The following is an 11,874-nucleotide window of genomic DNA, read 5'->3' as shown; positions in this document are numbered from 1 at the left end:
TAATGTACAATCATAATAAAAAGCCCCCAGGTATGAGTGCAGGAGTGAGGAGAAGAAATTTTTACAGATAACAGAAAGGGGGTGTGTTGGGGTTAAGGAATTCCCCCCAGTGCCTGGCCTGGGTCAGCTCAGAATCAGGGCCTCGTGGGGACCCTTCACCCTGCGGGCGGTCCTCTCTGAGGATGATGAGGGAGATGGGAGGCAGGAGGCAGGTGCTGCCAGCAGAGGTCCTGCGTCCAGGGAGGGATCAACATGGCCAACCTTCCCCGGACTGTACTGATCTCAGGCTGCTCATCCGGAATCAGCCTGGAGCTCGCAGTGCAGCTGGCTCGTGACTCCAGGCAGCGCTACCGGGGTAAGGGGCCCAGGGCAGGGCGGAGAGGGCAGGGGTGGGCATGGCCTCCAGGACCTTCAGCCCCCTTGGCACTATTTCCACCAGCCCTTCCCTTCAGGCCGCATTTGTGGGCTCGGGGAGGACCCAGGACCCGTGGAGCTCCCTTCCCACCTCTCCTTGGGAGTCAACCCCTCATCCAATGAACATTTCTTGAGCACCTACTGGATGCCAGGCACTGTTCTAGGTGCTGGAAATACAGCTGTAAACAAAACAGACCCTGATTCGTGGTGTAGTGGGGGAGGGGAGGGAGGACAGACAACAAGCAGGTTTTAAATTTTTATAATATGTCTAGTGCTAATGAGTGCTAAGAAGCAAAATTAAGCCCTACCGGGTTGGCTCAGTGGATAGAGCGCCGGCCTGCGGACTGAAGGGTCCCAGGTTCGATTCCGGTCAAGGGCATGTACCTTGGTTGCGGGCACATCCCCAGTGGGGAGTGTGCAGGAGGCAGCTGATCAATGTTTCTCTCTCATCGATGTTTCTAACTCTATATCCCTCTCCCTTCTTCTCTGCAAAAAAAATCAATAAAATATCTTTTTTTTAAAAAAAGAAGCAAAATTAAGCAAAGGGAACATGGTGGGTGGGTGGTAGTGTTAAGAGGGCTGATCAGGGGGGGTTCGCTCAGGCTGTCCCTAGGGCTCCCCTTCCCCAGCCCTCCCCAGATTACTGCTCCAAGATAAGCCTCTTAAGTGAATCTGACCTTGAGGGCTCAAGGGCTCCTAGAGGACTTGGCCTCCTGGAATTCTGGAGTCAACTGCCCCAGTCTGCACCCCACCCATGGAGACCTCTGGCCCAGAGCAGGCCGGAGTCAAAGTGGACAGAGGGCTGTTACTTAAGCGGAGGCTGCAGGGGGTGAGGCATTGTCCCAGTTGGCAGCGCTGCTTCTCCCAGCCCTCTCTCCACCCTCTGTCTTAGACACAGCACAGCTCGGAGCGCGGCCGTCTGAGTGCCAGTACACAGGACAGCGCTGTGCCGCGTGTGTCCCCGGCAGGCGGAGTGTATGACGCTGCTGAAGGATACGTTTACTGAGTGCTGACAAGGTGCCAGGCTACATGCTTTGCATCTAGTTAGATATTTCATCCGAACAGCACCCCCATGAGGTGCTCACTGTCATTTGTCCCATCTTAGAAATGAGGAGAGCCCTGGCCAGGGAGCTCAGCTGGTTAGAGCGTCGTCCGGATATGCCAAGTTTGGGGTTCAATCCCTGGTCAAGGCACGTACAAGAGTCAACCAATGGATGCATGGATTTTTAGAGCAATGGATCAATCTCTCTCCCTAAAATCAATGTTTTAAAAGAAAATAAATGAGCCCTAACTGGTTTGGCTCAGTGGCTAGAGCGTCGGCCTGCGGACTGAAAGGGTGCAGGTTCGATTCCGGCCAAGGGCATGTACCTTGGTTGCGGGCACATCCCCAGTAGGAGGTGTGCAGGAGGCAGCTGATCAATGTTTCTCTCTCATCGATGTTTCTAACTCTCTATCCCTTTCCCTTCTTCTCTGCAAAAAATCAATAAAAAAAAAAAATAAAAAAAAGAAAATAGCCCTGCCCGGCTTGGCTCAGTGGATAGAGCGTCAGCCTGCGGATTGAAGGGTCCCAGGTTCGATTCCGGCCAAGGGCACATGCCTGGGTTGCAGGCTTGATCCCCAGTGGGGAGGGGGTGTGCAGGAGGCAGCTAATGAATGATTCTCTCTCATCATTGATGTTTCTATCTCTCTCTCCTCCCTTCCTCTCTGAAATCAATAAAGAAATATATTTTTAAAAAAATAGATGAGGAAACCGAGGCACAGGCTGCCAAAGGTTCTTGCCCAAGGTCACCCAGCTGCAAAGTGGCAGAACCTGGATTGAACCCAGGCAGCCTAGCCCCTGGGACCATCCTTGTCACTGTACTGCATGCAGATGCATGTGGCCCCATTTACCTGTGCAGCACCATGAGTCACACAGGCCCACAGGCAATATGCAAATGCCCCCTAGGAGTATGCCTGTGCGATTGTGGGTACACGCATAGGGGGCGTGCTCACATACAAGCGTGTGAGCTCAGCACTCTGATAAAACCAGGTTCAAATCTCAGTTTTAACGCTAGCTAGGGGTGGGACAGAGAGGAAATGTCACCTTCTTGAGCCTTAGTGTGTTAATCTATACAATGGGGATAACTTTACCTACCTGTTCTGGTTACCATTGCTAAATAAATCAAAACTTACGGTGTAGCCCTAGCCGGTTTGGCTCAGTAAGTAGAGCGTTGGCCTGTGGACCGAAGGGTCCTGGATTCGATTCCAGTCAAGGGCACATACCTTGGTTGCAGGCTCCTCCCCAGCCCGGGGCCTGGCTGGGGCTCATGCAGGAGGCAACCAATCGGTGTGTTTCTCTCACATCGATGTTTCTCTCTGTCTTTCCCTCTCTCTTCAACTCTCCCTAAAAATCAATGGAAAAATATCCTCGGGTGAGGATTCAAAAAAAAAACACTTATAGTATAAAAAACTATCATCATTTATCTCACAGTTTACAAAGGCCATGAACTCAGAAGGACTCAGCTGGGTGGTTCTGATTCAGGGCCAAAGGCTACAGCTAGAACAGAGGAGGCCGGAGCATGTCAGGGTTCCAACAAGCATCTCCCTCTCGGGAATCTCAGTGGCTTGAGTTTCCTCCCCAGCTGGTCACCTCAGGACCGCGGGGCTGCTACAGGGTGGCTGAAGGCAGCCAGAGTGAGTGTGCCAGCAAACAAGGCAGGGACTGCAACACCTTTTCTGGCCTCATCTCAGAAGCCACACAACGTCACTAGCCCCATAGTCTATTGGTTCACAGCTAGTCACAGATTCAAGGAGAGGGAAAGAGAGTTCATGCTTGAGGGGGGAGCAGCAAGGTTCTAGACGAGCACATGCAATGAAAGATGTCATGGCCATCTTTGGAAAAGTGTTAGTGATCTGATCATAGGGTTCCTGTGCGGATTTGAGATGGTGCTTATAACAGTGTTCTGCACAGTGTCTGGCACATAGTAGGTATTCAACAAGTTGGAACTCATGCTGATGATGTAAATGTGTATATCATAGCTGCATGTGCACATAGCACATATGTTGGCCCTAGGTGTATATGCATTTCTCCTCAAGGCAATCTGTTTTATAGTTATTTTATTGTCTGGCCTACTAGGCTGTGAATTCCATGAAGGTACAGACTTTATCTTATTTTATGCAAGAGTGTCAGCACCTAGAATAGGACATGGTATGTAGTAGATGCTCAATAAACATGTTGGATGGATGGATGGACGGATGGATGGATGGATAAGCATGTAAAGATATGTACACAAGTGTGAATCTGTGGATGTGTGGGGAATGTAGGTGTGCAAATCTGTGGGTCTCAATCCCTCTGTGACTGCTCAGGCAAGACCACAGAAATGTGCAAGTCCATCCTTAGAGGAAAGGAGCCAGTACCTGCCCCAACTGTTTTCTGTCCCCAGTGGTGGCCACCATGAGAGATCTGGGAAAGAAGGGGACACTGGAGGCAGCTGCCGGGGAGGCTCTGGGTCAGACCCTCACTGTGGCCCAGCTGGACGTGTGCAGTGATGAGTCAGTGGCCCAATGTCTCAGCTGCATCCAGGGAGGAGAAGTGGACGTGCTGGGTGAGACTGAAAAATCCCTGAGGTCACTCGCCCCCTCCCTGGCCTAAGCACAGATCCTCATCACAGCAAGGCCCCTCAGTGTCTGGGCACCAGCTCTCTTGCTTCATCAGTATCCTCTCGCCCTGGACAGAAGGGGTAGACCAGTTGGCCAAAAGTCCAAGGTTTAATGGGAATACAGGAAATAAAATGAAATCTGAGGTCAGAGAGATTTTACTTACGAAAACTTCTCACACATGGAGAACATCATATGTGGTTTGATGAATCATTTGGGGAAGGGAGTACGATGAAGAAGCAACTCATGATTCCATAACCACGTCTAAGGAGGGTGGGTATGGCTGTTTTGAGGTAATTGGGGTCAGAGTTAAATTGCTCATGCATTAAAGTGGAGGTTGTTCCCAGCAGCCCTTCCCCCTCCCAGGGTTCAGGGTCCCCTGTAACAAACGTTGAATTATATGTGAAGATCATCAAGGCTCCACATTTGTCCACCCAAGATACCCTGGACTGACCTGGATTTGGAGTGGGCAGATGGGGTGACTCAGGGAGTGTCCCCTGAGGAGTGACACTGGAAGGGCTGGGGGACTGCAGAGTAACCCTCAGCGTCTCCCCCTCAGTGAATAATGCTGGCGTGGGCCTGGTGGGGCCTCTGGAGGGGCTCAGCCTAGCTACCATGCAGAAAGTCTTTGACACCAACTTTTTCGGAGCCGTCCGCCTGGTCAGAGCTGTGCTTCCGGGCATGAAGAGGAGGCGGCAGGGCCACATCGTGGTGGTCAGCAGTGTCATGGGGCTGCAGGGTAAGCTCTGGGACCCTCCCCAGGGAAGTCCCCCAGTGTCTGACCTTCCTTGGCTGGAAGGATGGCAAATAGGTTTTAGCTCATGTTCTAAATGAGCCGTGTTGAGAAGGCTTCTGAAGCTCAGAAGGAACAATTCTGGGAAAGATGAACTATGTCTGCCCTGGTGCAGGTCTAGGCAGTGGTGGTATAGATGCTGCCAATGGCCATCGACATCCCAGCACCATCCCCACTTCCGAACACCTCCCAAAATCTCTCCCAACCACTGCCCAATAACACACACACACACACACCAGAGCTCCTCTTCCTGAGATTCCTCTTTGACAAACACTCACCACCAGGCCACAGAGCGGCCTAAGTCTGGGATTCTGAAGTTCCTCAGAAGAGAGAGCAGTGATTGACAGTGATGTCTGCTATGGGCCTGCAATGGAAGCCACCTACTTGCCACCCATGCTCTTGGGTTTCTCCTCCTCGAACCCCTCTAGACTCCCTTCCGCCCCTGGGCGGTTCCTCGGATCTGCCCCTCTCCCCAGCTGTCCCCTAGAGAACCCGCCCTATTCCTTATCCTGCCACAGAGAAGCTGCATTTACTTCGCTCATCCCTTTGGCCCCTCATCCAGCCCCATTTACTGCTCAGCAGGACTGAGAAGGGGCCGGCTGATCAGGACTTGTCCTCAGGGCCCTGGGATCCCAGACCCAAGTGGCCCCCAGGGGGAGGAGGATGGAGGGCAGTCAGAGCGTTTCCTGGGCTGAGGACTGAGGGCTGAGGGCAGAGGGAGCACGGCTGGGAAGCAGTGGCACCTGGCATCTCAGGACAGCCTCCCCCTGGCCTCATGTGCTCCCATCACACAATACCATACGCCCATGGCGCTGGCCCCCGATAGCTCCTCATTCCAACCCTCAAACCCTCTTCATCTGTCTCCCAAAGACCCCTTCCTTCTGGACCCACAAAACCCATCACCCAGACCCCAAAGGGTCGCCTTCCTCCAACCCTGTCAGGTGTCGTGTTCAACGACGTCTACGCAGCCTCCAAGTTTGCCCTGGAAGGGTTCTTCGAGATTCTGGCCATCCAGCTGCTCCAGTTCAACATCTTGTGAGGCGGGCCCTACAAGGAAAAGGGGGTATCGAGGAGGTGGGGGCCGGGAGGGATGAAGTAATGAGGGGGAATGAGGGGTGAGAAGGGAAGAGGGACAGTCATGAGCCAGATGGGGTGAGAGTGTGTTGGGGCACCAGACCCTCCCCCGCCCTGCCCCCAGCATCTCCCTGGTGGAACCCGGCCCCGTGGGCACGGCCTTTGAGGAGAAGCTGCTGGAGCAGGTTTCCACCGCCCAGTTCCCAGGCGCCGACCCCGACACCCTGCGCTACTTCCGGGACCTCTACCTCCCAGCGTCCCGGGAGCTCTTTCGCTGTTTGGGGCAGAGCCCCCAGGATGTGGCCCAGGTGAGCAGGGGACCCCAAGACACGGATTAGGTACGTAGGGGGCCCTCCCTACAGAACTGCCGTCCTGGCCCGAGCTCAGGGCGCCACCCCACAGGCCATTGTCAAGGTCATCGGCTCGACCAGACCACCCCTGCGCCGACAGACCAACGCCCGCTACTGCGCCCTGAGAACAGCCGGACCTCCCCCGTGCACACCCAGGTCAGAGGCCACACAGGCCATTCACTCATTCATTCATTCACTCACTCACTCATTCATTCAGCAAATTCAGCCTCCAGGCACAGACCCTTGTGGTCAGGGCTGGGGCAGAGAGAAGGGACCCAGGACCCTGGGCTGAGGAATCCAGAGCAGGAAGCTGGTGCTGCGTCTGGGAAGGCCAGGGGGGCTTCCTGGAGGAAGGGGCATTATCCATGGACATTGAAGGGTGAGACAGGCTGTCTCTCAGCATTTCATTATCTTGGGCCTGGGAATACAGGGATGATCCAAACACCTCCATCACCCTCCCTCCCCCCCCTCCCCCACCGCAATACACACATGCATAGAGCTGGGTTCACCAGGGGGGTCTCCAGACTTTTCTGGTCACACACACTCCATCAACAAAATGTGTTTGTGCACACACCAGCAATGTACATATGCTTTTCATAAAATATAGATTTGTAACCACTAACAATCTCTATATTAAATATTTAATACAGCTCAATTTCTTATGTCTAAATAAAAAATTAAAAAGCAATAGTGTCTGCTTCACACCCATTAGAATGCCTAATATCAACAACAAAAAACGAAACAGAAAATAATAAGCGTTGTCAAGGATGTAGAGAAATTGGGACCCTTGTGCATTGTTGGTGAGAGTGTAAAATAGTGCCGCCCTTATGGAAAACAGTGTGGCAGTTCCCTGAACGATGAAAAAATTATTATATAACCCAGCAAGTTCATATCTGGGTGTGTATTTGCACACCCACGTTCATAGCAGCATGACTCAAACCAGCAACTCAAATGTCCATCAGTGGATGAATGGATGAACACATGTGGCCGATCCATACAGTGAAATGTTATTCAAACTTAAAAAGAAGTTGACACGCCCTAGCTGGTTTGGCTCAGCGGATAGAGCGATAGAGCGAGCGTCGGCCTGCGGACTCAAGGGTCCCAGGTTCGATTCGGGTCAAGGGCATGTACCTGGGTTGCGGGCACATCCCCAGTAGGGGGCGTGCAAGAGGCAGCTGAATCGATGTTTCTCTCTCATCGATGTTTCTAACTCGCTATCCCTCTCCCTCTCCCTTCCTCTCTGTAAAAAAATCAATAAAATATATATAAAAAAAAGAAGTTGACACATGTATGCCATGGATGAAACTTGAGGACATTATCTAAGTGAAATATGCCTTCACAGATAGACAAATACTGTAGGATTCCAATTATATGAGGTCCCTACGGTAGGCAAATTCATAGAGACAGAAAGTAGAATGGTAGATGCCAGGGGCTGGAGGGAGGGGGATGGGGAGTCGGTGTTTAATGGGGAAAGAACTTCAATTTTGCAAGATGAAGGGTTCAGGAGATGGATGGTGGTGATAGTTACACGACAATGTGACCGTACTTAACACGAATGAACTGTACACTTAAAAACATTCAGATGGGCCCTGGCTGGTGTCCTCAGTGGTTAGAGTGTCAGCCTGCACAGGGCAGGGTCTTGGTTCAATCCCCAGTCAAGGGCACATCCCCATCCGGGCGTGTGTAGGAGGCAACCAGTGGATGTATCTCTCTCATATCAATGTTTCTCCGCCCCACCCCTCCTCCCCTCGCCTCCCTTCTACTCTCTCCGAAGAGCAATGAGAAAAATATCCTCAGGTGAGAATTAACAAAACAAAACAAAAATGCTAAGATGCTACATGTTGTGTTATGTATCTTTTTACCACAATTAAAATTATTTGAAAAGTGACAGGGGTCCCACCTGAGTCCCCAACAAATGATCCCAAGTTTCTTGGCTGGCCCTCCTCCGGGAAATCTGGAAGCAAACAGACTCTGGGTGACTGTGGGCAGGCGACTCCCTGGCCTCACCTTCTGTGAAGCAGGGTTCGCAGCGATGGCGCTGAAACAACAGGACAGGCCCCTGCACTGCTCCGCTTCACCTGGGGTTTTTGCTGTGGTTCAGGCTCAGCCACCACCTTGGCACGCCCATCTCCAGGCAACACTTTTTTCATTCATGTTTGCTCTGCAGCCTCCTCAGATGGAGGCACTCAGAACCTCCCCAGTTCGTAAATGAAGAAACGAAGGTTGTCAGGAGCAGAGGAGAGGGACAGGAGTCAAGTCCAGGGCCGTCCAACTCTGTTTCTGCTGGTCTTCAGGGGTCTCTAGTGGCCTGGAAGAAGGGAAATTGAGTCTGGGGCCCTAGGAAGAGACGTCTGAGAGATGGGAAGGGGGGGGGGGTACTCGTATGTTTTATCAAATTAAGTTCTCTCTCCTCTTCCTTATTGGATTTTTGAAACGATGTTGTAATACCTTTAAAAGAACATATGAAAATAGATAGTGGGGATGGTTGCACAAACGTGAATATACCCAAATCCACTGATTCTGCACTTTAAAATGGCAAACTTTATGGTACGTGAATTACATCTCAATTTGGAAATTGATTTTTAAAAGGCTATATAAAGCGCACAGATGCAGGAGGTCTTTGGATTGCCCCAGGAGGCTCGCCCCTGGAGCACCTCAACCACTGTCCTCCGCCTTTGGCTCCCGGTTGTGTTGGCTTCTGCCAATGGGAGGCCCGGGTAGGAGATCAGAGGGTGGGAGGAGGAAAACCAGCGCTGTCCATCGGGTCTCGGTGGAGCCACAGAATCTCTCCATCTAAGGCTCAGCTCCAGCTCTTGAGAACCACCCCCTCCCCTGGCCCCTTGCAGCTAAAGATGAAGGTGGGACCCACAGCTGCCAGCAGAGGGCACTGCGCCAGCCGCCACAGGACTCCCTGCCCTGCCCTGCCCTTTCCTTCATAATCCCACCCCCCCCCACCCCCACCCCCCGTCTCAGGACTCCCCAGGGACCCACTTGAGTGTGCTCTCCCTTCCATCCAGGATCCTGGCCGAGGTCACACACGTGCCTTAGACAGCAGAGGAGCAAACGGCGCACTCGCTAGACCACCAAGAGAACATTATCGATATTCGCGGCCTGCCTTCCCCCAAAGGTCTCCAACCGTCCTGAATTTTATGTCCAACATTTCCTTGCTTCCTAAAATCTCCTTTAACTAAATCATCTTAGGAGACAAATTGCTCTCTTTGTCAAGAAGGAAAAGCCACCCTAACCGGTTTGGCTCAGTGGATAGAGCATCGGCCTGCGGACTGACGGGTCCCCGTTCGATTCCGGTCAAGGGCATGTGCCTTGGTTGCGGGCACATCCCCAGTAGGGGGTGTGCAGGAGGCAGCTGATCGATGTTTCTCTCTCATCGATATTTCTAACTCTCTATCCCTCCCCTTCCTCTCTGTAAAAAATCAATAAAATATATATTTTTTTTTAAAGGAAAAGCCATCATATCATAGTCACCATAAGTGAAGCCGAACTGGATATTCATTTGTGGGTGAGGCGTACAGTAACCCAAACCCCCCACTCATAGACTTGCTGTGCGAAGAAACACCAGCCCTTCCCTCCCAGCTTCTCTTGCAGCTAGAGGGTGAGCGCGTAAGCCCCATTCCACTCAGCAGATGCATATGACTTAGAATCGAGAGGCGGCCACACAGAGGAGGCAGGATCAGCGAGGACACGCGGCAGAGGAGGCAGGAGCCGTGTATTGCCAGGCTTGACAGCAAAACCTGGAGCTGCCAGCTGGTTCCAGGGGCGATGGTTTAAGCTGTGGCCTCAGCTGCTGCCCTGCATCCCCACTTTGTTCCTTTTCTTTTTTCCTTTTTTTTATCCTTACCCGATGATATGTGTTATTTATTTTAGAGAGAGAGGAAGGGAGAGAGAGAAACATCGATGTGAGCTAGAAACATCCATCGATTGCCTAAGTATGTGCTGTGACCGGGAATTGAACGTGCAACCTTTTGGTGTCTGGGATGACGCTCCAACCAACTGAGCCAGCCAGCCGGGGTCACTTTGTTCCTCTTTATCTTCCAAGGCTGGTGATTGCATGAGCCCCCAGCATCCAGCCAATAAATTCCTTTGCAGCTTAAATCACCCTGAGTCAGCTTCAGATGCATTTAAGGAAGAAGCATCACCGATCCAGATGGCAACTATAAAAATAAGTGTGGGGGGTGGGGGAGACAACTGTTATTAACTAGCTGGATGCTATTGCTATTGTATTGTTTACCATGGAATCAACAGAGATTGGCAGTTCAAAGAGTGTTCAAGACAGACCAACCTTTGCCTCTTTATTTCAACACTCATACCTGATCCCCCTGTCCTCCCCATCGTAACAAAGACAAGTTCGTTCCTCCAGTGGCTCCGGCCAAAAATCTTGGAGTCATCTCTAGTTCCTCTCTGTCACACCTCACAGCCAATATATCAGGAGATCTTGTTCACGTGACCAACCACGTCGCACACCTTCGTGGTCTCCACACTAGTCCAGCCACCACCATTTCTCCCTTGGAGTATTGCTCCAGCCCTCTTCCCCTCCCGCCTTCTGCATTTGCCCCTACAATCCACTCTCCACATAGCAGCCCAGGAGAGCCTTAAGAAGATCTTTTGAATAAGTAAAATGTTCACAATGGTGGGGTTGGGGGTTTTTTTGTGGTTTTCTTTTTTACATAATTAAAGGATTTTTTAAAAAACAATTCTGCCCTGGCCTGTGTGGCTCAGAGGTTAGAGCATTGGCCTGAGCACCAAAGGATCCACAACCAATTGATGTTTCTCTCTCTCCCTCTCTCTCTCTCTCTCTCCCCTCTCCCCCTCCCTCCCTTCCACTTTCTCTAAAAATCAATGGAAAAAATATCCATGGCCCTCCTGGTGTTGGTCAGTGATTGAGCATTGACCTATAAACCAGAAGGTCATGGTTCAATTCCCAGTCAGGGCACATGCCTGGGTTGTGGATTTGATCCCCAGTAGGGGGCGTGCAGGAGGCAGCCGATCAATGATTCTTTCTCATCACTGTTGTTTCTATCTCTCTCTCCCTCTCCCTTCCTCTCTGAAACCAATAAAAAAAATATATATTTAAATATATATATCCATGAACGATAATTTATGCAATTAGTCCTGTACTGATGAATTTTGGATTTCAAGTCATAGTAACAAAGGACATACCCAAAATGATTCTACTAAAACAGAAAAATAATGTCACCCCTCTTTTCAAAACTCTTCGATGGTTTCCCCTCTTACTTAGACTCGAATCACCAACCGTCAGGTAGGTCTCCTACCTGATCTCATCCCTGAATACCTGTCTCCACTCATCTCCCACTCTCTCCCCTTCACCCACTTCATTCCAGGAACACCGACCTCCTTGCTGCTCCTTGAACATGCTGTGCACACTCCCGCCTCAGGGCCTTTGCGCTGGCTGTTCCCTCTGCCTGGAATGCTTTCCTCAGATGGCCACGTGGTTTCCTGCTCCACCTCCTTACGGTGCTCAAAGGTCACCAGCCCAGAGAGGTCCCCCCTGACCCCCCTGTCACTCCATCCCCTTAAACCACGTTCTTGCTCATCACTGACATACATGCTACAGCTATAGTCACAGCTTGT

The 11,874-nt window shown here is 51.4% G+C and overlaps 1 protein-coding gene across 1 annotated transcript; it reads left to right on the top strand.

The window, feature by feature from the left end:
• Positions 1–249: 249 nt before the first annotated feature.
• On the top strand, positions 250–7,121 carry RDH8 (retinol dehydrogenase 8 (all-trans)). The gene is made up of 7 exons (XM_005859210.1): positions 250–355; positions 3,837–3,998; positions 4,610–4,789; positions 5,785–5,878; positions 6,042–6,225; positions 6,320–6,423; positions 7,106–7,121. The coding sequence occupies exons 1-7, from the start codon at positions 253–255 to the stop codon at positions 7,119–7,121; spliced, it is 843 nt and encodes a 280-aa protein (XP_005859272.1). The 5' UTR covers positions 250–252.
• The last annotated feature ends 4,753 nt before the right edge of the window (positions 7,122–11,874 follow it).

This window comes from Myotis brandtii, unplaced genomic scaffold, assembly GCF_000412655.1.
Source record: "Myotis brandtii unplaced genomic scaffold, ASM41265v1 scaffold1234, whole genome shotgun sequence".
In the NCBI taxonomy this organism is placed as follows: Eukaryota; Metazoa; Chordata; class Mammalia; order Chiroptera; family Vespertilionidae; genus Myotis; species Myotis brandtii.
This window is presented reverse-complemented; position numbering and strand designations above follow the sequence as displayed.

What these genes read in the sequence shown, in the direction of transcription:
- RDH8 (XM_005859210.1), top strand. Translation starts at nt 253, where the DNA reads ATGGCCAACCTTCCCCGGACTGTACTGATCTCAGGCTGCTCATCCGGA. An exon ending in CTCCAGGCAGCGCTACCGGG is followed by an intron (nt 356 to 3,836) that starts GTAAGGGGCCCA and finishes TTCTGTCCCCAG; the next exon opens with TGGTGGCCACCATGAGAGAT. An exon ending in CAGTGTCATGGGGCTGCAGG is followed by an intron (nt 4,790 to 5,784) that starts GTAAGCTCTGGG and finishes CAACCCTGTCAG; the next exon opens with GTGTCGTGTTCAACGACGTC.